This window comes from Eretmochelys imbricata, chromosome 2, assembly GCF_965152235.1.
Source record: "Eretmochelys imbricata isolate rEreImb1 chromosome 2, rEreImb1.hap1, whole genome shotgun sequence".
Taxonomy (NCBI): Eukaryota; Metazoa; Chordata; order Testudines; family Cheloniidae; genus Eretmochelys; species Eretmochelys imbricata.
In genome coordinates, this window is record NC_135573.1 from 155439096 (window position 1) to 155465956 (window position 26861).

Sequence of the window (26861 nt, forward strand, 5' to 3'; positions counted from 1 at the left end):
AAAATAACCAAACACTCATTCATTTTCTGATATAGCTGTAAAACTAATCCGAAAAGTTTTCAAAATAAATCACTATTTAAAAATGTATAGTGTGTACCTTCTAAAAATGAAACCTACATCTATCTCTGAGTTGTGAAGAATATGTATTAAGGTTATAACAACCAACAAGAATGCACTTTTATGTAGAAAACCATGCTTAAATCGAGTCTTCCTGACTAGTGATTTAAATCACGATTTAAATTAAATCCACCCTGCTTATATATCACCTTGGAATTTGACCCACAGAGTCTAAGGGAGTCTAACCTGGTGGAATTTACCTGTTGAAGAGCCAGAGGAGAAGGGTGTATTTTAACCTACACCTTTAGGTGCTTTTCCTGTCACAATGCTCACTTCCTTTTTCTTTTTTTTTTTCTTTTTTTTTTTTAAATGTTTGTGGAATTTGTCCAAAGTATTCCTTACACTTTCTAGGCCTATTTCAAAATTGATGTGTTAAGGGATACAAGTTACAAGCTGATAAATGGATGCAAATCTAAGGAAGTCTGAATCTAACCCAGTATTGTTAACTACAAGCATTCAAAAAACAAGAGTCAGGCCTCCCACAAGTCTCGAGACTGACTGAAAAAAATCATGATTTTTTTAAAAAATAATAAATTTGAGGTTCCTTTTATTTCACTACTGGTTTTATGCCTTTAGGGTTCATGTTTTCAAGCTTTTTTCTCTGCAATCATGAGGACTGGAAACTTACTTTTATTGAAATAAAAGTTGAGATTATCATGTAATCATTTGACTCCAGGCACTGGTGCTTTAAGAAAACCCCCACATATTATCAGACTCCCAATAAAATCATGGAAGTTCGCAAGACTGCTAAGTGCCTTCAAGCTGATGTAACTTACATGTTAAAGAAGTTGGGAAAATGTCTGTTACACCAGATGACACTAACCTCTGAAACTGGTCTTAAATCAGTGAAGACCATTAAGACAATGAAAAGATTATGAGTGGGATTTTGATGTCAAAGGGAGTTTTATTATTCATAACAATGGGAGTAAACTAAAAACAACATTGAGTACTTTTGAAAATCCCAACCTCTAAACATACAAGAATTTTAAACAAATTCTAAACATACAAGAATTAAAAAAAAAAAAATACACAGTTGCTACTCACTTGTATCTAAACTGTTAAAGGCAAAAAATGTACAATATATATTGCAAAATAAAAGTTTCCGCAGGCTAAATCATGCCCTGCTGGTGTACCTGTCCTGTATAACCCAACTGAAGAATAATGTAAATTCCATTTGAAGACAAAGGCACTGCAGAGGTGTAACAGAGGGCATAATTTGTCCTATAGGATCTTTATTATGGTTGAAGATACATGAGAAAGAGAGAGCCCAGTTTGAGTTCACAGGGCTGACAGCTAGGGAAAAAAATTCTTTCACTTCAGGTGTGTTCAGTTTATGAATGAAAAAGCATTAAGCAAAAATTTTCAAATTAGTTTTCAGAGTAGAATTGCATTTTAAAGACAGCATATCTCAGAACTATTTGGTATATTGTTCAAAATAGGCTCTCTCTTTTGCACATGTTCACTAAGCAGGACTTTCCTGTTGACCTATTGTGCAAGTCTAGGTTGGAAATGGACTGGAGCTAGACAGGCCATCCTTGGCATTTTTTCCTTTTTATTCAACAATTTACATATGCTACGATAGTGATAATATAATGTTTTACCTCCAACTGGGAGCATTCATTTATCTGTTGTAATAACACCTCACTGGGCTGTTGTACTGTTCCTTTTGAGTCCTCTTAAAACTTACGATAGACTATTAATGATCTGTTACATTGAACACATCTGTGGCAAGCTCCTCAGCAAAATTTACCAAGTTATTATGTGTTGCCCCGTAGCTGTACAGAATGCCTAGGATATGCGTCACATGGTTGGTTGACCCTTAAGGTGTAGTTGGGCTCAGTCAGATCTGCTCCAGATTGGCTACTATTCCTTCCCACCCATCCCCACCCCCCAAACGGGACTTGATCAGCTGGGTGATTTCTTTAAAAGGGCTGAGAACTCAGTATGAAGGGTGTGGAGACACAGAAAGTTGGTAGGCTCCTGTGCAAGGCCCTGAATGAGAGTCTTCAGGAGACTGAGGGGACTCCAGGGAAAGAGCCTGGGAGTCAGGGCTCTGAGAGCCTGACAGTTAACCCAGAACACACAAGGAACTGAGTCTAGGGTGGGTCAAGAGGAGACCAAGTGGAGAGAGAGTACTTTGCATTGGCTGGGTCTTTTGTTTGTACTTGATATCCTGAAAGGGAACTGAACTCAAAATGACTCAGCCAGGGGGCTGAGCCCCACCTCAAATGAAGCAAAACTATAACAGGGAGGGCACACAGCATGACACTGAGTCAACAGGGGGCACTACAGGGCAGGCATGCCCTGTAACAGTATATTAGAAGGGGAAAAAAATCTAGCAAAACTATTTCAGAAACGGAGGACACTGTATGCAAGAGCTACCTTCTTAATGTTCTGAAAGGAATGGCATAATTTTCTGCAAAATAATATTTCCCCAAATCTTTCACCCATTGGCAAAATTTTCTTTTAAAATTGTTTTTTTAATATCTCATTCAGTTTACCAGGAGTAAGAGGTACATATTTATACTTACCTATATGTCTATTATACTTTCGTCCAGCTTTAAAGTACAATAAAAGTAATTATTCTGTGTAAACTGAAAATTCAGAAAAATGGCTAATTATGCGCACATGGATTAAATGTAGAGTGGCTGTGCATATATTTGTCTAAAACCTGGGGCGGATGCCTTGGGTCAATATTGATTTAGGGATTCCTAATGTATTTTTACAACATCTAATTCTGAGAGCAAAGTGTGTGCTGCAGAGAACATTTGGTATCACAATAATTAATCTGATTTCTTTGCAAACAAACAGAACACAAGTCCGTTGGTAAACATTTAAACAGCTTACAGCAAACACATTCTACATGTCATATAATTTATTATCAAGTACTCCAGACTCCTTACTTATTTAATTAAAACAAGTCCTAGTCTATTCTTTGCTTGCATGGATCCCAATACTTATTCTGGGCTGTTAGTATCAGACTGTATATCACTTTAATGCATAGCTTATCCTTTCAGCATCAAAACATGAACGCATAAAAGAATTAAATAAAAAAGTAAGGACACTGGGTTAGCTGTAAGTGAAAACGGTACCCCAATATTACCTAGTCACAGATACAGTAGAAAAAACTCCTTTGTATTACAGATTTTATCTGTAAATATTTTTCACATTTTATTAATACAGGTGGCATTTCTGAGTCTACAACTGGTAGATGTCATCTTGATAAAACTGTAACAGAGTGATATCGAGAAAATTAGAACTCCACGTAAAGCCCTTTCTACCATGACTGTTCAACTGTCTCTAAAAAGTATACTGCAGCACAATTTTAACATAGTTGTGGCTAAATAGGTGACTACTTGGCAGGAGCCTAGCTTCCATTATTGTTCTAAGGGTCTGATTCTGCAGCCACCTCCAGAAGAAACTTTGGAGTATACAAAGAACCAAGTGCTGTTATTTCATCTTCAAACATCAGAAAGACATCACATAAAACATAATAATGCCAAACTCAAACCTCCCAAAACCTGGAAACACAGAATAAAACTACTTTTCTACATATATCACCTCTCACATCTCTGCCCACAGACAATGATAAACCTTCCATCACTTGCAAACCATACCCATTCAGCCATGGACTCAAGATGACACCCACACAACCTTAACTCTGCCCTTTGTTTAAGGCCATTTGTTCCTTTGTGATTAATTTTTACTTCTTTCTGTGGGTTTTAATATCCTTTTATTTTTCATAAGGGACCATAACCCATTTTAAGGTAAGGTTTGTAGTATTAGAAATGTGAACTTAGAAATGACTACTAAGAACATATCAATCAATGAGGCTCCTTGGATGATGGGTTGTTAGCTGGATGGATGTTACTCTCTGGCATGTATATTACTTTGTATTGTTTTGTATCTAGGAGATGTGGGTTTTTTTTTTTTAAAACTTTCATGACATTCCACAAAAGGAAGAGTTAAGGTTGACTGGACATGAAGTTAATTGACCTTCGTATAGGCACAGGTGTGAATCACACCGCATGATCCTTTGACACTTATGCAAGCAAAATGGGTATTTATGCATCTAAGAGCAGATCTGAACATCCAATATGGATAATCTATTTAGGTCTATTTATGTTGGAAAACTGAGCCAATGTCTGTTCCATTATAACAATTGCTATGTTCTAATTACATTTATAACGTAAGATAACCCAATGTTCAAACTCTGCAGTACACAAGACTGCATTAATAATTTGTCAGGTGCTAAGAGTCACACATAGCTGCAGATTTGCATGCATACACACAGTATTTAAAAAATCAAAAGTAAGGGCACACAGCCACAAAATTTACTTGCATTTGTATCTTGTTAGATTAATAGAAACATTCTGTGGTTTGAGTTTGCTGGCAATAAACACTGTCGATGATCATCTTTGTTCTCTTTCTGCACTTACAAGGAGAGAAAGCCTATGGCTACATTTGCCCCTCAGGCCACACTTTGGGTAAACCTACTTTAAAGTAAAGCAGTAACAGGTGCCTATAAAATATTAATCCCTATCAAAATCCCTCCCTATCCCATCTAGCACTAAATAAAAAGCCATTTAATCCCATTAATTTCACATAGCCACTTTAATATCCTTACCTGAACAGTACGTCCTGCATTGATGTGCTCTTCATGTAATCTGTCCCATAGTCTGCATCTCTGATACTACACAAAGAAAAAATACTCTGTATAATTGCTAGAAAAGAATAAAATAATTATTTTAAATTTCTGTAGTTTATAGTAATAAAGGGGCCAAACTCTTCCTGGTTTAAAGCCAGGGAAGTAAATGGACCTTCACGAGGGACTAATTTGGTTCACTATATTTTCATTCATCCTAACATAACCAGAGACCTTGTATTAGTTCTCAACAACAAATAGACTTAATAGAGTTCTGGTAATGTTACAGTATATTTCCACTAATGGACAGCAGAGAGATGACAGCAACTAGTGAAGAACATAGAGGGAAGAAGAAAAGGAGTACTTGTGGCACCTTAGAGACTAACCAATTTATTTGAGCATAAGCTTTCATCAGCTACAGCGTACTTCATTGGATGCATACTGTGGGGGAAGAGCTATACCAGTCATGCCTGATATGAAACAACAAGCTACCAGATGTTATTTTTATAAAGAGAATTATGTTCCTCTCAAGAGGCTGTACATGCTATTTAATTTTAATATTTTAAAACAGTTACAAACATGGGCCCCAATCCTGAAAAGACAATCACATGCACGAAGCCCCACTGACTTCAGCAGGGGCCATCCATGCAGCATTCTTTACAGGACTGGGGTCACAGCAATTATTGAAATGATAAATACCTCGGATATCAAAATCATCATATTTTCATCAGTTAAATAAATCAATCCCTGCTACTGCCAATTCACAAAAAGGTACCACAGAGACACTCACACCACAAAAGCAAATCTCTAAACAAAAAAGAATTTTATCAGCAAACAATACAGTTTGAGATTCTTGGTATATACAATTAAAACGTTGAATAATGTATTAAATGAAATAAAAGAAAATACAGGATCATGTATTAACATTTTTAGTCATTTAAATGACAGAGCAAAACGACAGCATAGGTTTTAATAAAAAAAAGTGAGTTGCCATTTTATTTAACATTAATTCTTTCAATCTCTTCATAAATCATACTCTCAATAGCATATTTTATCTACCCTCTTTTATTTGTGTTATTTTTAATTGTGGAGACCAGATCAACTTAAAATATTCCAAGGTCCTGAGTCTCCTAACCATCATATAAGGAATCAGGAATTCCTTTTCAATTTAGAGAGTACGTTAGAGAGAAAAGGTCCTTCATACTAAGATTTTGCATAGTGTTAAGAAAAAAAAATAATAGTTTGAGGTCAATTAAATTAAGTCAGAAGGACAATTTAAAAAAAAATGAGTATAAGCAACACCTGCATAACGCATTATGCCAATAAAATCATTGTGATTGTTCTTTAACAAAAATTAGAGAAAGGACTGAACCAACACCCTAAATTTTGCAGTTTATGCCATCTATTAAATAATGACAAAGCTGACCTACACTATATTTTCTTTAAAAAAAAAACAAAACACTATTCAACTGATTGTAACAATGTAATTTGCCACATCAATTCAATATCCTTAAACCATGAAAAAAATTGTTCTCCAAATTTACACGATCACAGAATTTCTTCAAAAGGCATTTACTGCTCCTTATAATTCCCAAAAGAAATGCGGAGACGCTTTGCTTTACACATTAAGAGTGCTATTACACTGTACATTATAATATCTAATATGCTAGTGGTGTCTCAAAAGGTACTTTGAAAGAACCCAGGTGGCTAATATGACTGGAGTAGTGAGCCTGATGGGGAGAGAAAGGATGTGGTCCCTGCATGTTGCCCTCTCCAGGTCACCAATCTGCTCATCACATAGGACGAGTCTATTCACAATGAGGTCAATGTCAAGTTGGATCACAAACCTTATATAGAGAATATTGTCACCACCTCTTTCTCTGAAAGAAAGGAAGACTAGTCTTTAGGGCTGTCGATTAATCTCAGTTAACTCACACGAATAACTCAAAAAAATTAATCGTGATTAATTGAAGTTTTAATTGTATTGTTAAACAATATATATCAATTGATATGTATTAAATATTTTGGATGTTTTTCTACATTTTCAAATATATTGATTTCAATTACAACACAGATTACAAAGTGTACACTGCTCACTTTATATTATTTTTTATTACAAATATTTGCACTGCAAAAATGATAAACAAAAGGAACAGTATTTTTCAAGTCACTTCATACAAGTACTGTAGTGCAATCTCTTTATCGTGAAAGAGCAACTTAAATATGTTGGTAAGTGCACTCAAAAACAAAATAATACATAGCTTTAGAGCCTACAAGTCCACTCAGTCCTACTTCTCATTCAGCCAAACCCCAAGTTTGTTTATATTTAGAGGAGATAATAGACTAATAGACATTAAGGTCAGAAGGGACCATTATGATCATCTAGTCTCACCTCCTGCACAATGCAGGCCACAGAATCTCACCCACCCACTCCTGAAATAAACCTCTCATCTATGTCTGAGCTAGTTTGAGTCCTCAAAGCATGGTTTAAAGACTTCAAGGTGCAGAGAATCCTCCAGCAAGTGACCCCTGCCTCATGCTGCAGAGGAAGGCGAAAAACCCCCAGGGCCTCTGCCAATCTGCCCTGGAGGAAAATTCCTTCCTGACCCCAAATATGGTGACCAGCTGAACCCTGAGCATGTGGGCAAGATTCACCAGCCAGATACCCAGGAAAGAATTCTCTGTAGTAACTCAGATCCCATCCCATCTAACATCCCATCACAGGCCATTGGGCCTATCAACTAATTGCCAAAATCATGTTATCCCATACCATCCCCTCCATAAACGTATCGAGCTTAATCTTGAAGCCAGATAGGTCTTTTGCCCCCACTGCTTCCCTTGGAAGGCTGTTCCAGAACTTAACTCCTCTGGTGGTTAGAAACCTTCATCTAATTTCAAGTCTAAACTTCCTGATGGCCAGTTTATATCCATTTGTTCTTGTGTCCACATTGGTACTGAGCTTAAATAATTCCTCTCCCTTCCTGGTATTTATCCCTCGCATATATTTATAGAGAGCAATCATATCTCCCCTCAGCCTTCTTTTGGTTAGGCTAAACAAGCCAAACTCCTTGAGTCTTTCATAAGACAGATTTTCCATTCCTCGGATCATCCTAGTAGCCCTTCTCTGTACCTGTTCCAGTTTGAATTCATCCTTCTTAAACATGGGAGTCCAGAACTGCACACAGTATTCCAGGTGAGGTCTCACCAGTGCCTTGTATAATGGTACTAACACCTCTTTATCCCTACTGAAAATACCTCTCCTGATGCATCCCAAGACCGCATTAGCTTTTTTCACAGCCACATCACATTGGTGGCTCATAGTCATCCTGTGGTCAACCAATACTCCAAGGTCCTTCTCCTCCTCCGTTACTTCCGATGGATGCATCCCCAGCTTATAACTAAAATTCTTGTTATTAATCCCTAAATGTATGACCTTACACTTCTCACTATTAAATTTCATCCTATTACTATTACTCCAGTTTACAAGGTCATACAGATCTTCCTGTATGATATCACGGTCCTTCTCTGAATTGGCAATACCTCCCAGCTTCAGGTCATCCACAGACTTTATTAGTACACTCCCACTTCTTGTGCCAAGGTCAGTAATAAAAAGATTAAATAAGACTGCTCCCAAAACTGATCCCTAAGGAACCCCACTAGTAACCTCCTTCCAGCCTGACAGTTCACCTTTCACTATGACCTGCTGCAGTCTCCCCTTTAACCAATTCCTTATCCACCTTTCAATGTTCATATTGATCCCCATCTTTTCCAATTTAACTAATAATTCCCCATGTGGCACGGTATCAAACGCCTTACTGAAATCTAGTCTAAATTAGATCCACTGAGTTTCCTTTGTCTAAAAAATCTGTTACTTTCTCAAAGAAGGAGATCAGGCTGGCTTGGCACGATCTACCTTTTGTAAAATCATGTTGTATTTTGTAACATTTACCATTGACTTCAATGTCCTTAACCACTTTCTCATTCAAAATTTTTTCCAAGACCTTGCATACTACAGATGTCAAACTAACAGGCCTGTCGTTACCTGGATCACTTTTTTTTTCCTTTCTTAAAAATAGAATCTATGTTAGCAATTCTCCAGTCACATGGTACAACCCCTGAGTTTACAGATTCATTCAAAATTCTTGCTAATGGGCTTGCAATTTCATGTGCCAGTTCCTTTAATATTCTTGGATGAAAATTATCTGGGCCCCACGATTTAGTCTCATTAAGATGTTTGAATTTCGCTTCCACCTCGGATATGGAAATATCTTCCTCCATATCCTCATTCCCATTTGTCATGCTACCATTATCCATAAGATCCTCATTAGCTTCATTAAAGACTGAAGCAAAGTATTTGTTTAGATATTGGGCCATGCCTAGATTATTCTTAACCTCCACTCCATCCTCAGTGTTTAACCACTTCTTCTTTCTTTGTTTTCTTCTTATTTATATGGCTATAGAACCTTTCACTATTGGTTTTAATTCCCTTTGCAAGGTCCAACTCTACTTGACTTTTAGCCTTTCTCACTTTATCCCTACATGTTCTGACCTCAATAAGGTAGCTTTCCTTGCTGATCCCTCCCATCTTCCACTCCCTGTATGCTTTCTGCTTTTTCTTAATCACCTCTCTGAGATGCTTGCTCATCCAGCTTGATCTACAACTCCTGCCTATGAATTTTTTCCCCTTTCTTGGGATGCAGGATTCCGATAGCTTCTGCAGCTTTGACTTGAAGTAATCCCAGGCCTCCTCCGCCTTTAGATCCATAAATTCTTCAGTCCAATTCACTTTCCTAACTAATTTCCTTAATTTTTGAAAGTCAGCCCTTTTGAAATCAAAAACCCTAGTCGCAGATTTATTTTTGTTTATCCTTCCATTCAGTTTGAACTGAATTAGCTCAGTAATAATGCTGCCTACTTCTTATTTACAGTGTCACCAGAAAGTGAGAACAGGTGTTCACATAGGTCACGTAGCCGGCATTGCAAGGTATTTACGTGCCAGATATGCTAAACATTCCTATGCCCCTTGGTACTTCGGCAACCGTTCCAGAGGACCTTCTTCCATGCTGATGACACCCGTTTAAAAAATAATGCGTTAATTAAATTTATGACTGAACTCCTTGGGGGAGAACTGTATGTCTCTGGTTCTATTTTACCTGCATTCTGCTATATATTTCACGTTATAGTAGTCTCGGATGATGACTCAGCATATGTTCATTTTAAGAACACTTTCACTGCAGGTTTGACAAAATGCAAAGAAAGTACCAATGTGAGATTTCTAAAGATAGCTACAGCACTTGACCCAAGGTTTAAGAATCTGAAGTGCCTTCCAAAATCTGAGGGGGATGAAGTATGGAGCAAGCTTTCAGAAGTCATAAAAGAGCAACACTCTGATGTGGAAACTACACAACCCAAACCACCAAAAAAGCAAATCAACCTTCTGCTGGTGGCTTCTGAGTCAGATGATGAAAATGAACACGCATCAGTCCGCACTGCTTTGGATTGTTATCAAGCAGAACCAGCCAGCAGCATAGATGCATGTCCCCTGGAATAGTGGTTGAAGCATGAAGGGACATATGAATCTTTAGCACATCTGGCATGTAAATATCTTGCAACACCGGCTACAACAGTGCTATGAAAACACCTGTTCTCACTTTCAGGTGACACTGTGAACAAGAAACAAGCAACATTATCTCCTGCAAATGTAAACAAACTTGTTTGTCTAAGCGATTGGCTGATCAACAAATAGGACTGAGTGGCCTTGTAGGCTCTAAAGTTTTACATTGTTTTATTTTTGAATGCAATTTTTTTTGTACATAATTCTACAACTTTGATGTTCAACTTTGATGATAAAGAGATTGCATTACAGTACTTGTATTAGGTGAATTGAAAAATATTATTTCTTTTGTTTTAAATAGTGCAAATATTTGTAATCAAAAATAAATATAAAGTGATCACAGTACACTTTGTATTCTGTGTTATAATTGAAATCAATATATTTGAAAATGTAGAAAACATCCAAAAATATTTAAATAAATGGTATTCTATTGTTCTTTAATTGCATGATTAATCATGATTAAGCTTTTTAATCACTTGACAGCCCTACTAGTCTTTTTCCTTCACATCTCGACATGTAGCACATTAGATGGGTTCTGGGCTGCAACCAGCAACTGGTTCAGCCTCCACCTAGAAATACAACCTATGATGACACCTAAGAGTCTCCTGTCTCCATTCTGTCCTGTCCTATCCCATGCACTTTTGAAAATTCTACTTAACCATGTTCCAGATCATAGGTGCTAGGGTGCTGCTGCACCCCCTGCCTTGAAATGGTTTCCATCATATGCAGGGTTTACAGTTTGGTTCAATGGCTCTCAGCACCGCCACTATACAAATTGTTCCAGCACCCCTGCTCTAGAGTGTGGTTCTGGCAAAAGTACCTCATTGTTTAGCTTCCAGTCAGGAAGTCTGGGGGAGGTGCACTGCAAAAGACCATATTCTATTATGCAGAGGCTGCTGGAACTGTGTCACTGCCTTAAGAGGAACTTTTTCAAGCACATTGGGCCCAGAGTGATTACTGAATACCACTGGGAATACTAACCCTCCAGAACACTCAGTGACCTTCGGTAGAACTCAAATTCTGTTCTGAAAATCCCCTGTAACCTTAAACATGCCCTGAGCCCCAAATGGAGCACACACCAAGTCACTTGTGCCCACAAAAACTTTTGAAAAAATTCTACCATAAATTACTTGATCTAGGTCACAAACAGAAGTCCATGGTTGAAAGAGAACCCAGATCTCCCAGTTCCCTATCCTGTGCCCTTACCACAAGAGCATACTTCCTCTCTATAAGGGGTTCCCAAACTTGGCTCGCTTCTTGTTCCGGGTAAGCCCCTGACAGACCGCGAGACGCTTTGTTTACCTGAGCACCCACAGGTACGGCTGCTCGCAGCTCCCAGTGTCTACGGTAAACAAAGCTTCTTGCGGCCTGCCAGGGGCTTACCCGGAACAAGCCGCGAACCAACTTTGGGAACCCCTAGTCTATATGTACACACAGTGTATCATACTCTTCAATCTCTCCTAGTGTTCTCACAGCTGATCTACCTGAGACTATCACAGATTTTGATATTTATAAGGGTGTTGTATGAAATATTCATACCGAAAGGTTCTGTGTGAAATATTCATGTTAAATATTACATTCAATATGTTTTGGGGTAAGAGAGCTTCATATTCAAGCAGTGTGTTTTAGAAAACAATGTGACCTTCACGACAGCCTGACAAGGAATAGAAAGACCGAGCGCTAATTTCTGCCTTCTCAAACTCATATATTGGTTTAGATTCTCAGAACGCCTCATTATAAGGAGAATTCAAAACATTATTTTTATCATCTTTGAGAAGTAAGATTCTAACAGGTGGTCTCAAGGTCAAACTTCATTATTCATTGATTTTATATTTTCTTCAAACAAGTGATTTAGTAGATTAATTGTCTGGATTATCTCTGGAACCTAAGGTTTAAATCAATATTCATGAAATGAGGTTAGTGACATTGCCTTCATCATAAGTAAATAATGTTGCTGCTTTAAGCAATTTGGCATAATTAATTATTTTTGCTTAAAAGTAACCTGCAAAATAAATAAGACGAGATTCTACAAAGTTATCTTTTTACCCCAAGGGGTGATGGGTTTATATGGTTAAAATGTAATTCAACAAGAAATATTTTATAGGAAACAGTTTAGTTGTTGGTACTGACAGCTTGCAAGACTGCTGGCGCTAACATTTATTTCAGTCAAAAATTATAGAGAGATATATAAAAATTTGATTAAAAAGCCATTCCAGCTAATGCATTATTGTTCTGATTGTCGAATGCAGTGGTATCCAGTCTTATTAAACAGGAGGGCCACATAAACCTAAGCATAACGTTGTGAAACAGATTCTACACATTTTAATAAGATTTAAAGTCACCTGTATTGATTTACATTTTAAGTTCAGCTTGTTTCATATGAATTTCAATAGAAACAACCTATGTACAGTATCATCTATTTACACACATGGTGAAAACTAAAATGATGTAAACATGACAAAATGTTAATGAATCGGCCATTAGTATATTGTGTTGAAGCAGGCCACGGGACTTCTGAAATGCTCTAGTGGGCCGTGTATGGTCCACCCCGGCCTAGAACACATGGGATGAGATTACAAATCCAGAAAGGCCATATTTGAAATCCTATTAACTCATAAAACTTCCATCTACAGTAAGACCTTCTGAAAGTTTATAATTCTTCAAAGCCTTAGAAATCGTTTCTTAAATGGAAGGGTCAAAGTTGAATATTCAAGTGTGCCTGTACACTGAAAAGCAAAACTGTAAAAATGACGCAGAACTTTTGAAAATTAGGTAACTTATTTAGGTGCCCAACTAGGGACTAACATTAGGCGCTGTGACAGGGTCGGGCCAGATGGCTATAGGAGAGTAATAGAAGGCAGATATATTAGCCACAGGCTCAGTAGATCCCTTTTCCCTGGGTAAGGTAACAGGGAAGGTTCCAGAACAATCAGGAACCTTCTGGAGACAACTAAGGCAGGCTAAACAGGGCACCTGGGTTTTAAAAAGGAACTCACTTCAATTTGTGGCGTGCACGTGAGGAGCTGGGAGCAAGAGGCACTAGGAGCTGAGAGTGAGAACGCGGACTGTTGGAGGGCTGAGGTGTACAAGCATTATCAGTCACCAGGAGGAAGATCCTATGGTGAGGATAAAGAAGGTGTTGGGAGGAGGCCATGGGGAAGTAGCCCAGGGAGTTGTAGCTGTCGCACAGCTGTTCCAGGAGGCACTCTAGACAGCTGCATTCCACAGGGCCCTGGGCTGGAACCCGGAGTAGAGGGCAGGTCTGGGTTCCCCCCAAATCCTCCCAACTCCTGGTCAGACACAGGAGTCGACCTGGACTGTGGGTTCAGAAAAACGGACAAGCTGAGGGCTGCCATGAAGCTCCAAGGCGAGCAAATCCACCAATAAGCGCAAGACCCACCAAGGTAGAGCAGGAACTTTGTCACAGCGCGCACACACACACTTTTATTTTTCCTCCAAATGTTGGCCTCAATTTTGTATATATTGCTATATTTTTCTGTCAACATCCAAGAGTTTTTCTATTCTTCCAGTACTTGTGGCACCACAAGTACTCCTCATTCTTTCTGCTGATACAGACAAACACAGCTACCACTCTGAAATCATTCTTCCAGTGTTATTCAGAGTCCCCAAAATGTTTTCCACATATTTTTGTACTTACAGTTTTTGTTAAATTCATCACATCAGCAATTGCATTAAAATAACGAGTAACAAATTTGGTGATATCCAGTACTTTTGACATAAAGTACTATATCCTGTTAGTTAAAGTTGCTGTATTCAGATCTCTGTAAATGCAGACATGTCAAGTCTCACTCGCTCATCAGCATGCTATCTCACACTCTTACACATTCCTAAGCTTATCACACTCATATTGAGTAAATAAATATATTTTTACTCGGGCACTACAAAAGGCAACAATACATCCAGGGCCTCAAGCATGGGGCTTAGAGCTTCCAAACTTGTATACTGTGCTAACCACGGAGATTACAGGCCCGCATTCTATATTGCACTCTATATTGCACACGAGAGAAGGCTATGCTGGAGGGAGGGGGAGGTTGTGTGCATGACAGTACTTAGCGGTCAAAAAAAAATAAGTTTGCCCAAAAAACAAGCAGGACTTGTCTGAAAGTTTGCAGGTTCTGCAAAATATAGTTCAAAATGTAAATCATACCGGACAAATTCATGTCCTCGAGGATCTCCAACCATCCAGGTTTTTGTTCCAACAAGCAAATAATTGTTTTTATTAAAATCCACTGGTTTGCACAGAATATACAATTCTCACATGCCCTAGACTTTAAGTATGAATTAGGACATTTACGTGTTTCGTCTGCAATATTAAGCACTGTACATGTTAAAAGAAACCATTAAGTGTTGGTTGGATTAAAAACCTGGACTACCAGATGTCGCCAAGGATCAGAGATGAGAGTCCCTGTCTTAAACAATGACCTAACACACTAAATGGAAAGTCTCAATCTTTGGGGCCGTAAATCTCACTCTTAAGGACAGCCAGTCCTTGGCATCTATGTAAATGGGAATGACCCAATGTCATGATTAAAGGTACTGTAAAAACCTTCTCCTTGTTTTTTACGTTAGAAACTTTTGGCTTTGTCTACATTACAGAATTTTAGCAAGTTCAACAGTCAAGACACTGGAAAGTCACCATATGCTTGTCTAGATAGCTTTAACAGATGCTAATACCTGTGGTGATTTTTTGCTAAACTTCCCAAGTGTACAGGTTTCAGAGTGGCAGCCATGTTAGTCTGTATCAGCAAAAACAACGAGGAGTCCTTGTGGCACCTTAGAGACTAACAAATTTATTTGGGCATAAGCTTTTGTGGGCTAGAACCTATTTCATCAGATACATGGAGTGGAAAATACAGGAGCAGGTGTAAATACATGAAAAGATATGAAACTTTCATGAGCTACAGCTCACTTCACTGTAACTTACGAAAGCTTATGCTCAAATAAATTTGTTAGTCTCTAAGGTGCCACAAGTACTCTTTCTTTTTGCGGATACAGACTAACACGGCTGCTTGTCTGAAACATGAAAAGATGTGAATTGCCTTATCAAGTGTGAGGTTAGTCTAACGAGACAATTCAATTGATAGCAGGATACCAAGGGAGGAAAAATAACTTCTGAAGTGGTAATGAGACTAGCCCATTTCGGACAGTTGACAAGAAGGCATGAGTACCAGTAATGGGAAATTAGTATTGGGGAAATTAGGTTTACGTTTTATAATGACCCCACCCCTCCCAGGCTTTATTCAGGCCTAATCTAATGATGTCCAGTTTGCAAATTAATTCCAGTTCTGCAGTTTCATGTTGGAGTCTGTTTTTGAAGGTTTTTTATTGAAGAATTGCCACTTTTAGGTCTGTTATTGAGTGACGAGGGAGACTGAAGTGTTCTCCTACTGGTTTTTAAATGTTATGCTTCCTGATGTCAGATGTGTGTCCACTTATTCTTTTGCATAGACTCTCTCCAGTTTGGCCAATGTACATGGCAGAGGGGCACTGCTGGCACATGATGGCATATATCACATTGGTACATGTGCAGGTGAATGAACCTCTGATGGTGTAGCTGATGTGGTTAGGTCCTATGATGGTGTCCTTTGAATAGATATGTGGACAGAGTTGGCAATGGGGTTTGTTGCAGGGTTTGGTTCCTGGGTTAGTATTTTTGTTGTGCGGTGTGTAGTTGCTGGTGAGTATTTGCTTCAGGTTGGGGGGGCTGTCTGTAAGCGAGGACTGGCCTGTCCCCCAAGGTCTGAGAGAGTGAGGGATCATCCTTCAGGATAGGTTGTAGATCCTTGATGATGCGCTGGAGAGGTTTTAGTTGGGGGCTCTAGGTGACGGCTAGTGGTGTTCTGTTACTTCCTTTGTTGGGCCTGTCCTGCAGTAGGTGACTTCTGGGTACCCTTCTGGCTACGTGGTGCCATGCGGGTATCCATAGCAGTCCTGCTGACTGGAAGGTATAAATTGTGTCCAAATCTGAAATAGTTGTGGGTGAGGACAAAGTCACAACCTTCAGCAACCAGGTTTGCCGTGATGGTATCAGGGATGCTATTCCTGATGGCTTGTAGTCCATCTTTGTGTGGAATGTTCGTGTAGAGAGCTTCTACATCCATAATGGCTAGGATGGTGTTTTCTGGAAGATCGCCAAAAGATTATAGTTTCCTCAGGAAGTTAGTGGTGTCTCGAAGATAGCTGGGAGTGCTGGTAGCATAGGGCCTGAGGAGAGAGTCTACATAGCCAGATAATCCTGACTTTGTCCTCACCCACAACTATTTTAGATTTGGAGACAATGTATACCTTCAAGCCAGTGGCACTGCTATGGGTACCCACATGGCCCCACAGTATGCCAACATTTTAATGGCTGACTTAGAACAACGCTTCCTCAGCTCTCATCCCCTAACGCCCCTACTCTACTTGTATTACATTGATGACATCTTCATCAGCTGGACACATGGGAAAGAGACTCTTAAGGAATTCCACCAGGATTTCAACAATTTCCACCCCACCATCAACCTCAGCCTGGACCAGTCCACACAAGAGACCCACTTCCTGGACACTACAGTGCACATAAATGATGGTCATATAAACACCACCTATACTGGAAACCTATTGACAGCTATTCTTACCTACATGCCTCCAGCTTTCACCCAGATCACATCACTAGATCCATTGTCTACAGCCAAGATCTAAGATACAACCACATTTGCTCCGATCCCTCAGACAGAGACAAACACTTACAGGATCTCTATCAAGTGTTCTTAAAACTACAATACCCACCTGGTGAAGTGAAGAAACAGATTGACAGAGCCAGAACGGTACCAAGAAGTCACCTACTACAAGACAGGCCCAAAAAAGAAAGTAACAGAACGCCACTAGCCGTCACCTACAGCCCCCAACTAAAACCTCTCCAGCACATCATCAAGGATCTACAACCTATCCTGAAGGATGATCCCTCACTCTCATAGGACCTAACCACATCAGCCACACCATCAGAGGTTCATTCACCTGCACATCTACAAATGTGATATATTCCATCATGTGCCAGCATTGCCCCTCTGACATGTACATTGGCCAAACCGGACAGTCTCTACGCAAAAGATTAAATGGACACAAATCTGACGTCAGGAATTATAACATTCAAAAACCAGTAGGAGAACACTTCCATCTCCCTGATCACTCAATAACAGACCTAAAAGTGGCAATTCTTCAACAAAAAAACCTTCAAAAACAGACTCCAACATGAAACTTCAGAACTGGAATTAATTTGCAAACTGGACACCATCAGATTAGGCCTGAATAAAGACTGGGAGTGGTTGGGTCATTATAAAATGGAAACCTAATTTCTCCAATACTAATTTCCCCCTACTGTTACTCACACCTTCTTGTCAACTGTCTGAAATTGGCCATTCTCATTACCACTTCAAAAGTTATTTTTCCTCCCTTGGTATCCTGCTGTCAATTGAATTGTCTCATTAGACTAACCTCACACTTGATGAGGCAATTCACATCTTTTCATGTATTTATACCTGCTCCTGTATTTTCCACTCCATGCATCTGATGAAGTGGGTTCTAGCCCACGAAAGCTTATGCCCAAATAAATTTGTTAATCTCTAAGGTGCCACAAGGACGCCTCATTGTTTTTCCCAAGTGTAGACTCAGCTTTAGGTGACTGATGAACTAGTGAAATTATGACATCTCAAAACTAGAGAATGAAAGCTGAGCAACTGAGAGGGGAAGGGATTTTTAGTCAGTGTTTACAACTCTGCTTTGTTTTGTTTATGTTAAGTAGGAAGAGTGTTTTCTAACAGTTTCTTTGGGATGGGGAGTTTGTCTCCGACCTATCAAGCAGAATTTGTGTAATTCAGTCATTTCAGGAGGTTCACTTTCTAGGATTGTTACGTTTTATGGTCTGATAATTAACCAGACCTAAGTAAAACAAAAATCCCGAATTTCAGCTATGGGCTGTGTACAGTACATGAAGCTGGTCAACCAATAACGTTCTGATAACAGGTTTCAGAGTTTTTCTCCTCATTGTTCTGAAAACAGAAAGACAAACTTGTTCTAAATATTGCTACTAGTTCTTGCTTTTAGTATAAGAAACTAAGGTGATGTAGCTGGAATAAAGGTATAGCCAATACCTGAAAAATAAGATTTGTGTTAAAAACTGGTTTAAAGAATTTTCTCTTCTCTAGTCACACTTAATTGCATCATTTAATAGTTTGCACACTACTGTTCTCTACCTGAAAAGCAATAAGATATCCATCACTGATACTTTTTCAAAATGCATAAGATTTTGAAATTAAAAACTTAAATTAAGCTCTAACCATAGATAAAGTAGAATGTTTCTACTATGTGGTCACCAGAAACAATGTGCGGTTGTACTGTCTGTAATTAAGCTGTTGCTAAGCATGAGTTTCCCTGACAATGATCTTGGACAGAATTCTGGTCATAGCTGCCTGCTTTTGTACACAGTAAAAGTTAAATCAGCACTGACCTACAGACTCATTTCATCTTAGAGAATATATTTTATATGCATGTTTTCACCAATCACAGAAAAATAGCTTTTAAAAATATTCATGTGTGAAAGAATCAGGATGGGGAGAAAGAGGAAGGTAGGAAAAACCAAAAGAGACTGAAAATAATTGGTAAAAGCCCATCAGTGTCTAATTTCACTCAATGGGCATAAATACTAAGGTCACAATATTTTGAACAATCTACAGGCAGGGAAATGTCATTCTCAATCAACCAGGTAGTGAAGCAATCTATTAATACATTAAACTACCTCATTCCTACAGGAACTTTACAAACACTTTTTGGAGGTGTCACTAACAAAGGGAGACACTGGAAGAAAGTGTGTAGTTCTGGCTATTAAGTCTAAAAATAGTGGAAAGTCCAAGTGGCTTCCCTAATAATGCTACAATGGATGGCTCTTAATTTACATTGTGCGTTTCAAGGTTCTAGGAAACATATAGCATGTAATAGTAAGGATAATTTTCTCTTATCCGTAAAGAAAGCAAACTCCATGGGTGAATATACCGGTTCTCATCAGTTTGCACTGCTTAAACCGGAATATAAAGCTCTGTGCTAAGTGCTGGGCCATTTGTTTGAAGCCTGTTATAAAGATGTTTATAAACCATAAGTGAGGTTTTTCCAGCACTGACATGGTATGGACAATATCCATAGGTTGACACTTTGTTCTATATAGCTTTGTGAAGTAATACTTTTATTGCATCGAAAAAAAAATACAGAAAGCATATAAAATACCAGTTAAAACTTTTTAGCTGTATTTTAACTTTAGACTAATTCCTAATATAGGGATGGGCAAACTATGGCCTGTGGGCCCCACCCATTTTAAGCTGGTCCGCGAGCTCCCAGTGGGGAGCCAGGTGGGGCCGCACCACGCGACTCAGTCCCGCTCTGGTCGGGGCGCTGGTTCGGGTCTGCTCCACCTGGCTCAGCCCTGCTCAGGCGCTCCAGCCAGGGCTCCAGATCGGGGGCCACACCACGCGGCTCCCGAAAGCCATGGCATGGCCCCGCTCTGAGGGTCAGGGGCCTCTCCACGCCTAGGACCTAGAGAAGGGACATGCCACTGCTTCCGGGAGTTGCTTGAGGTAAACGCTGCTCAGAGCCTGCACCCCTGAGCTTTTCCCCATGCCCCAACTCCCTGCCCCAGCCCTGATCCCTCTCCCACTCTCCAAACCGCTCGATCCCAGCATGGAGCACCCTCCTTCATCCCAAACCTCTCATCCCTAGCCCAACCCCAGAGCCCGAACCCCCAGCCAGAAACTGCACCCTTCCCATACCCCTGCCCCAGCCCTGATCCCCCTCCATACCCCTTGGTTCCAGCCCAGAGCACCCCCCTACACCCCAAACTCCTCATCCCCAATCCCACCCCAGAGCCTGCACCCCCAACCAGAGCCCTCACCCCCTCTCACACCCCAACCCCAATTTTGTGAGCATTCATGGCCCGCCATACAATTTCTATTCCCCCATGTGGCCCTCAGGCCAAAAAGTTTGCCACCCCTGATCTAATATGTAAGCCACAAATATTTAATTCTGCTTAAATCTATTAGCAAGAGAAAGGGAATGGTGAAAGTTAAGCCTTAGTTCTGCATTACTCTATTCAATAGGTGATCTGTCCACCCTTGGTTTTTATTACAAGATAGTCTCTTATATATATGTATTTCTTTCAAATGGGAGGGAATGCTTTTTTAGTTTGTTTTGATGTGTGTTGGATGGTTGATCTATTGAAAAAAATTCCATTCTAAGCTTCCTTCCAATGGAAACAGTTATGTCAATATTCGTACACACTCTGCACTATCCATTATGCCATCACTGAAAGCTCACCAACAGCTTTAGAAGAGTTACAGCACCTCCTGTAACCCCCAAATTTAACAATGGACACCAGATATTCCTTTTTTAGGGCATCTCCTTTCCTCCATTTTATTTATTATACAGGGAGCTGGTAGTACCACATAAGTTAAGGTTGCCCAAAAATTCCCATTAGAAGACGCTATTTTCAATTCCGTGTAACTTTGCCAGATTAACTGTTCAGACTGAAATTTTCCAGGTCTTTCAATGAGCCATGCTGGTTAATGCTCCATAGGCCCATAAAATTTTCTTCCAAACTCTTCATCCTTTCCCAAGTTAATTAAACAAATTTATGCCCCAATTCTACAAAGGTTAACACACATACTTAAAAAGGAAAAGGAGGACTTGTGGCACCTTAGACACTAACAAATTTATTTGAGCATGAGCTTTCGTGAGCTACAGCTCACTTCATCGGATGCATTCAGTGCAAAATACAGTGTGGAGATTTATATACACAGAGAACATGAAACAATAGGTGTTAGCATACACACTGTAAGGAGAGTGATCAGGTAAGGTGAGCTATTACCAGCAGGAGATTGGGGGGGTGTGGGGGGGGAGAGACCCTTTTGTAGTGATAATCAAGGTGGGCCATTTCCAGCAGTTGACAAGAACGTCTGAGGAAGGGGGGGGGGGGGAATAAACATGGGGAAACAGTTTTACTTTGTGTAATGACCCATCCACGCCCAGTCTTTATTCAAGCCTAAGTTAATTGTATCCAGTTTGCAAATTAATTCCAATTCAGCAGTCTCTCCTTGGAGTCTGTTTTTGAAGTTTATTTGTTGAAGAATTGCCACTTTTAGGTCTGTAATCGAGTGACCAAAGAGACTGAAGTGTTCTCCAACTGGTTTTTGAATGTTATAATTCTTGACATCTGATTTGTGTCCATTTATTCTTTTACGTAGAGACTGTCCAGTTTGACCAATGTACATGGCAGAGGTGCACTGCTGGCACATGGTGGCATATATCACATTGGTAGATGTGCAGGTGAACGAGCCTCTGATAGCGTGGCTGATGTGATTAGGCCCTATGATGGTGTCCCCTGAATAGATATGTGGACACAGTTGGCAACGGGCTTTGTTGCAAGGAAAGATTCCTGAGTTAGTGGTTCTGTTGTGCGGTGTGTGGTTGCTGGTGAGTATTTGCTTCAGGTTGGGGCTGCTACTCTGAAACACATATTTAACATTATATACCAAGAGCAGCTACAGTGAAGTTAATAGGGCTACTCATTATGCATAAAGTTAAGCATGTGTATAAATCTTTGTAAAATTGGGGGCCTTGCTTTGCGATCTGGTGTCAGATATAATTTCTTCCATTAAATACACCCTCTTTCAATCTTTTCACTGTTTCTGAATGAATATAATCAATATTATGTTCCTTATGCTCCTTACTTCACAATTCATACACCGCCTGTTTTTCTCCACCCATTTCAGTATTAACTGTATCACTTAAGTAAATCTCCTACAGAATTACTTTAAAAACATAGCATCTCTTATGGTAGTTCCCAGAATACACTCTGGTATTTAAACTATCGGTTTATTTTTCTCAACGCTCTAAAAGAGAAATATTCAAGTTTGTTCAAGTGGCTTTCCAGTTCAACAATCATATTGTCAATCGAAAACATACCGTCTGGTATTAAGATTCAGATACAATTTTCAATAACCAATCATTAACGATTTTTCTCTTTGCTTTAAGGAACACTAAATAACAGTTATTTCTCCCACCTCATTTTAATTACTAATAACCTAACACTAGGACAAATCCTGAGTTCCTTACATAGTTTTTACTTGTAAAAATCTTCCACTGAAGCAAAGAAGAGTTTTGCCTAAATAAGAATTGTGTAAAACAAACAATCTCAGGATTTTTCCTACTACTGATAGAACAGGTAAACACACACTAACACAAAACAGAGGTTTTTCTGAATGTGTGGGTTTATCCATTGCTAGGTAAACCTTCTATGACTGATGTGTTTGCAGAGTAGATGAATAAAAGAACCGCTAAACTACACTGTCAAATAAACAATAGTCACGTTTTTTGTCAAAGCATCTCATCTTATAGTCTACATTTGGCTGAAATTAGTATAAATGTTTTAAGTGTAACTGCTTCTGTACATTAATAAAAACTATATTAGTAGGAGGAAAAACTAACCTTCATAATATTAATTTGGTGCTTTCTCAACCTTTCGAGATCCGTTGGAATTGCCACTTTAATGAATTTTTGGATGGCAGGTTCAAGACGACGAATATGAACTTTTTCTTCGTCTTCGGACATCCTAAAAATATCTATCAAGCCAGAACTTGACCAATAAGCCTTTACTCATCTAGAAACCCCTAAAAAGAAAAAGATATTTAGACTTAAGCAAGATTTATTAATATTACTTGCTCTGATACAGTTTAACTATATTAAGCTTTTAAAAACAAAAAAGGTATCAATATTTCACATAATGCCCCTCATACAAAAAATGTAATTGTTACGAATTAATCATTCAAGCCTGCATGATTCGTTAGCTGAAATTAATGCCAGTGCTCACAAAACAAATTAAGAACTTTATTCTTGGGGAATATTTTCAGTGGACAATGTTTTTAATCTGACAAAACAGCTAAATGATTAAGGAATATGTTTAAGTGCTTTGATGAATAGGGACAGACTTATTATGCACATACTAATGTTAAAATAGTGATTAGGTGCTTTGCAGACTCAGAACGCAAACTTTACAATTTCAAATTCTCTAAGCTTTGTACATATTTGTAAAATCAAAGATATTCTGGAAAAGACACCAATATAAAATTGAGGGTGAAAGTTCACACACACACACACACAAATCAGGAAATCCTGAGTGAAGGTTCCCACAGCAAATGGACTCTACCTTCTTGCAAAAATGATTAAAGCCCCAATTCTACAAAGACTAAGCATATTGTGTAAATTTTTACAGGATGTGGGATTAAGTAACCTGACTCTGCATCTTTCTTTAAACTGTACTTTGGGGGGGTTTTCTTTTCCCTAAGATGAAGATATGTAGAATTTTATATTGCTGCATATAAACGCACACTTGTGCACAAACACATACATCATGTGACTAATGAAAAAAATTCCATCATACTGTGTATGCACAAGAAACAAGAAAAACTTCATGTGAGAGTTTGAAAATCAAAATGTCCCTTTATTCATGCAGCATTAGCACTGTATTAATACAATTTATTGAAACATGATTTTCTTTGATTTACTTTCCTTTAAAAAAAAATACAAATTTGGGCAGCTCTATTCAAGAAAGTTTTGCCAACATAGCTATGTCAGTAAAAGGACTAGTGCTGACACAGATTAGTGTAAAAGCGCTTTTACACTAGGAGAGTTTTGCAGGTATAGTTAAACTATATTTGTATAGTTAAATTGGCAGAACCCTCCTAGCACAGAGCAGGCGTAGAATTGTAAACTTCTTGTCAAGTAGAGAAAAGCCGGCCGGGCCTAGCACTTCATGCCCAAGCCTGTGGAAAAGGAGAAAGATCAACTTCTGATGGGGGGAAATAGGAGTTTCCAGAGAGGAAAACAGTTCAAGATGAATCAAATTTCAATACCATCACCCTCTGATTTATCAATGCTGAGTTACAAATCGTTTTCTTTTATGAAGAAAATACTACCAAAGAATGTATTTTTTCCTGAACAAAAAAATCACGTGGACAAGCAGATTTTAAAAAACAGCAGAACAAGTTTCAAGCACATCAGCTTTGGAGGTTTCCCTTCAAATATTTAAACTCAGCAGTATCACTGATTTACCTTTTTCTGTTTCACAACCTCCAAAGAAAGGCATTTTAGTTACTCAGTTTTGCAATTGTTTATGAATCACTCTACTCCAAAATGCAGAGGGATAGACTAGGTGATCTCTTAGATGTCCTTTTCCATTCCAACGAATTCTGCACTTATACATGCAATTCCTGAAATGAGTATGCATCAAGCGCCTTTAATTTTAAATTTTGAAAAATTTGAAGTTTAATATTTCAATATATCTATTCCTTAAAGCCCTAGAAAATTCTACCATTACTGATGTTCAGAGTGTCAAGTGGTTTAAAAAAAGTACATCAGTCCTTTTATCTGGTTTTACTGGACTACATCACATTAGAAAAGTCCTTATTTAACAGTTATTATAAAGACACCAGTCAACTCTCCAGTTATGACTGAGTTCCAGTTTGCATTTAAATGCAGGAATTCAACTTTTTTTTGTTATGAATAAAGAATACAGTGCATCATGCCCAAAATTTACAGCACTGATTCTTTAAGTACAGAATTTTCTGACAGTTTACAAGTAAATCCACAAATGAGTTTGAATTAAAATTAATTACAAACTGGTTCCTTTAAGAAATTTAGCATGTGTCAGTTTCTTCTTTGTCCTGGATTACCTTAATAACAGAATAGCAGACTCTTAAAACTCACCATACAGTAAAAATTAATTGAAATCTTCTGCATAGACTGTATTTGAATAAATTAGATTGTAATTAAGCTAACAACACTGTTGTGTCTAATTGTTATTTTTATTTAGGATACACTCAGAGTCAGGTCAACAGTTCAGGTAAATTATGTGGGGCCACTGTGAAGCAGAGCTAACCTATCTCTCCAGTTTATGTGAATTTACTCCTGGGGGAATTCTGCGCCACTGCACATGTGCAGAATTTATGTCCCCTGCAGATGTATTGATTTCCCGCAGAAAAATGACTTTCTGACAGGGAAGCAAAGGGAAGCCACAAAAGTGGCCATGCATCCCTCCCCAGCAGTATGTTTCGGGCAGCTGGCAGAGAGGTAAATCACTGTTGGGCAGGAGGAGGGAAGATCCTTCTGGTGGCTCCTACCCTGCACCGGGCTCAGCTGCTAGTACCAGCTAGGCTGGGGAGGACAGGACTTCCTCTTCTCTTGCACAGCATCCAGGGCCGGGTCAGAGCCACCCCCAGATTTGTCCCCTTTGCAAACTTCCCCTCTCCTCCTCCCCAACTCTTACTGCACCCATCACTCCTCAGCTGCAGGGGGAGGGATCCCGGTGCAGGGGGAAGGATCCCCCATCCATCCAATACCTGTGCATCCAGACCTCCTTGTACCCAGACCCTCCCAGCGAGCCTCCCCTCCCCCGCCCCCGATAAGTCCCATTCCCCCTGCACCTGGACCACCCCGACGAGTCACCCACACCCAGATCCCCACCCCACCAAGCCCCAACCAGCTGCATCTGGACCTCTCACTGAGCCATAACCCTTTTCAAGATCAACCAATGAATAGATAAGTAGTTTATTTTTCTTTTTTCCCTTATTTTTTCTTCTCATGTTTCTTTTCAGGCCTTGAAACAGGAGATGAACGATGATTTAGATTAGTGTGTGTGTATATATATATATATATATACACACACACTAGACATACAGAGTTCATTTGCACATTTTCGCTCATTGAAAAATATTAATTGAAACAAGACTGAAATATTATTAGCCAATTAATCTGCATTAAAATAAATATACATTGCTTCCTGTGGTCACTGTCATAAATTTTATCACTAGCATCAAGCAACAATTATCTGAGAGCTTTTAGAAAAAATGCAAGCTGTATTGTGTCCATCTTCCACTCCACAGGTGGATTGTCAATGTTTCCCACACATATGAGTACTGCCTTTACTGTAAAGTTATTGCTCTCAAACTTCACATATGAAGAATTACAGAACATAGTATGTTATTAATTAATAAGTTTGTTCAGCAGACAATTGAAGTTTACTGTGTGATTAGATTTAAGGCAGTACTATATAAGACATTGAACAGGTGACAAATTTGTAAGGTTGAAACTGTCAGATTAAAAACATTTTTAGAAGTCATTTTAAGTGATTGTTCTTACTGAAAGTAAAACAGAGATGTTTTCAAATCAAGTGCATCTTCCGCTAAGCTACAGTCTCTTCACTGAGAACTCTCTCAGCTCAGATTGATTGAGACACAGTGGAAGTTGAGGGCACTAGGAATTTTACAGGATTGGGCTCCAATTTTGCCAATTTTTGTACCTGTTAATTCTATTCTAAACTTTGTGAAAATTGAGGCAGTTTGATCTGTAATGTACATTTTGGTGATCGCTGTTAATATGCACCTGCAAAGT

At 38.9% G+C, this 26861-nt stretch overlaps 1 protein-coding gene across 5 annotated transcripts in view; it reads right to left on the reverse strand.

Moving 5' to 3' along the window:
• The window catches only part of STX17 (syntaxin 17), a 92995-nt gene that overhangs the window by 41754 nt on the left and 24380 nt on the right, over positions 1–26861 (reverse strand). For 3 of the 5 annotated variants that reach the window (XM_077810870.1, XM_077810872.1, XM_077810869.1), the window contains exons 2-3: positions 22902–23083; positions 4745–4810 (exon numbers count right to left, since the gene is read on the reverse strand). In XM_077810870.1, coding sequence (XP_077666996.1) covers positions 4745–4810; positions 22902–23024 — 189 coding nt within the window. In that variant the 5' untranslated portion in view covers positions 23025–23083. Of the gene's footprint in view, positions 1–4744; positions 4811–14034; positions 14159–22901; positions 23084–24524; positions 24635–26861 lie in introns of those variants that run through there. The other 2 variants (XM_077810871.1, XM_077810873.1) reach the window with 2 other exon arrangements.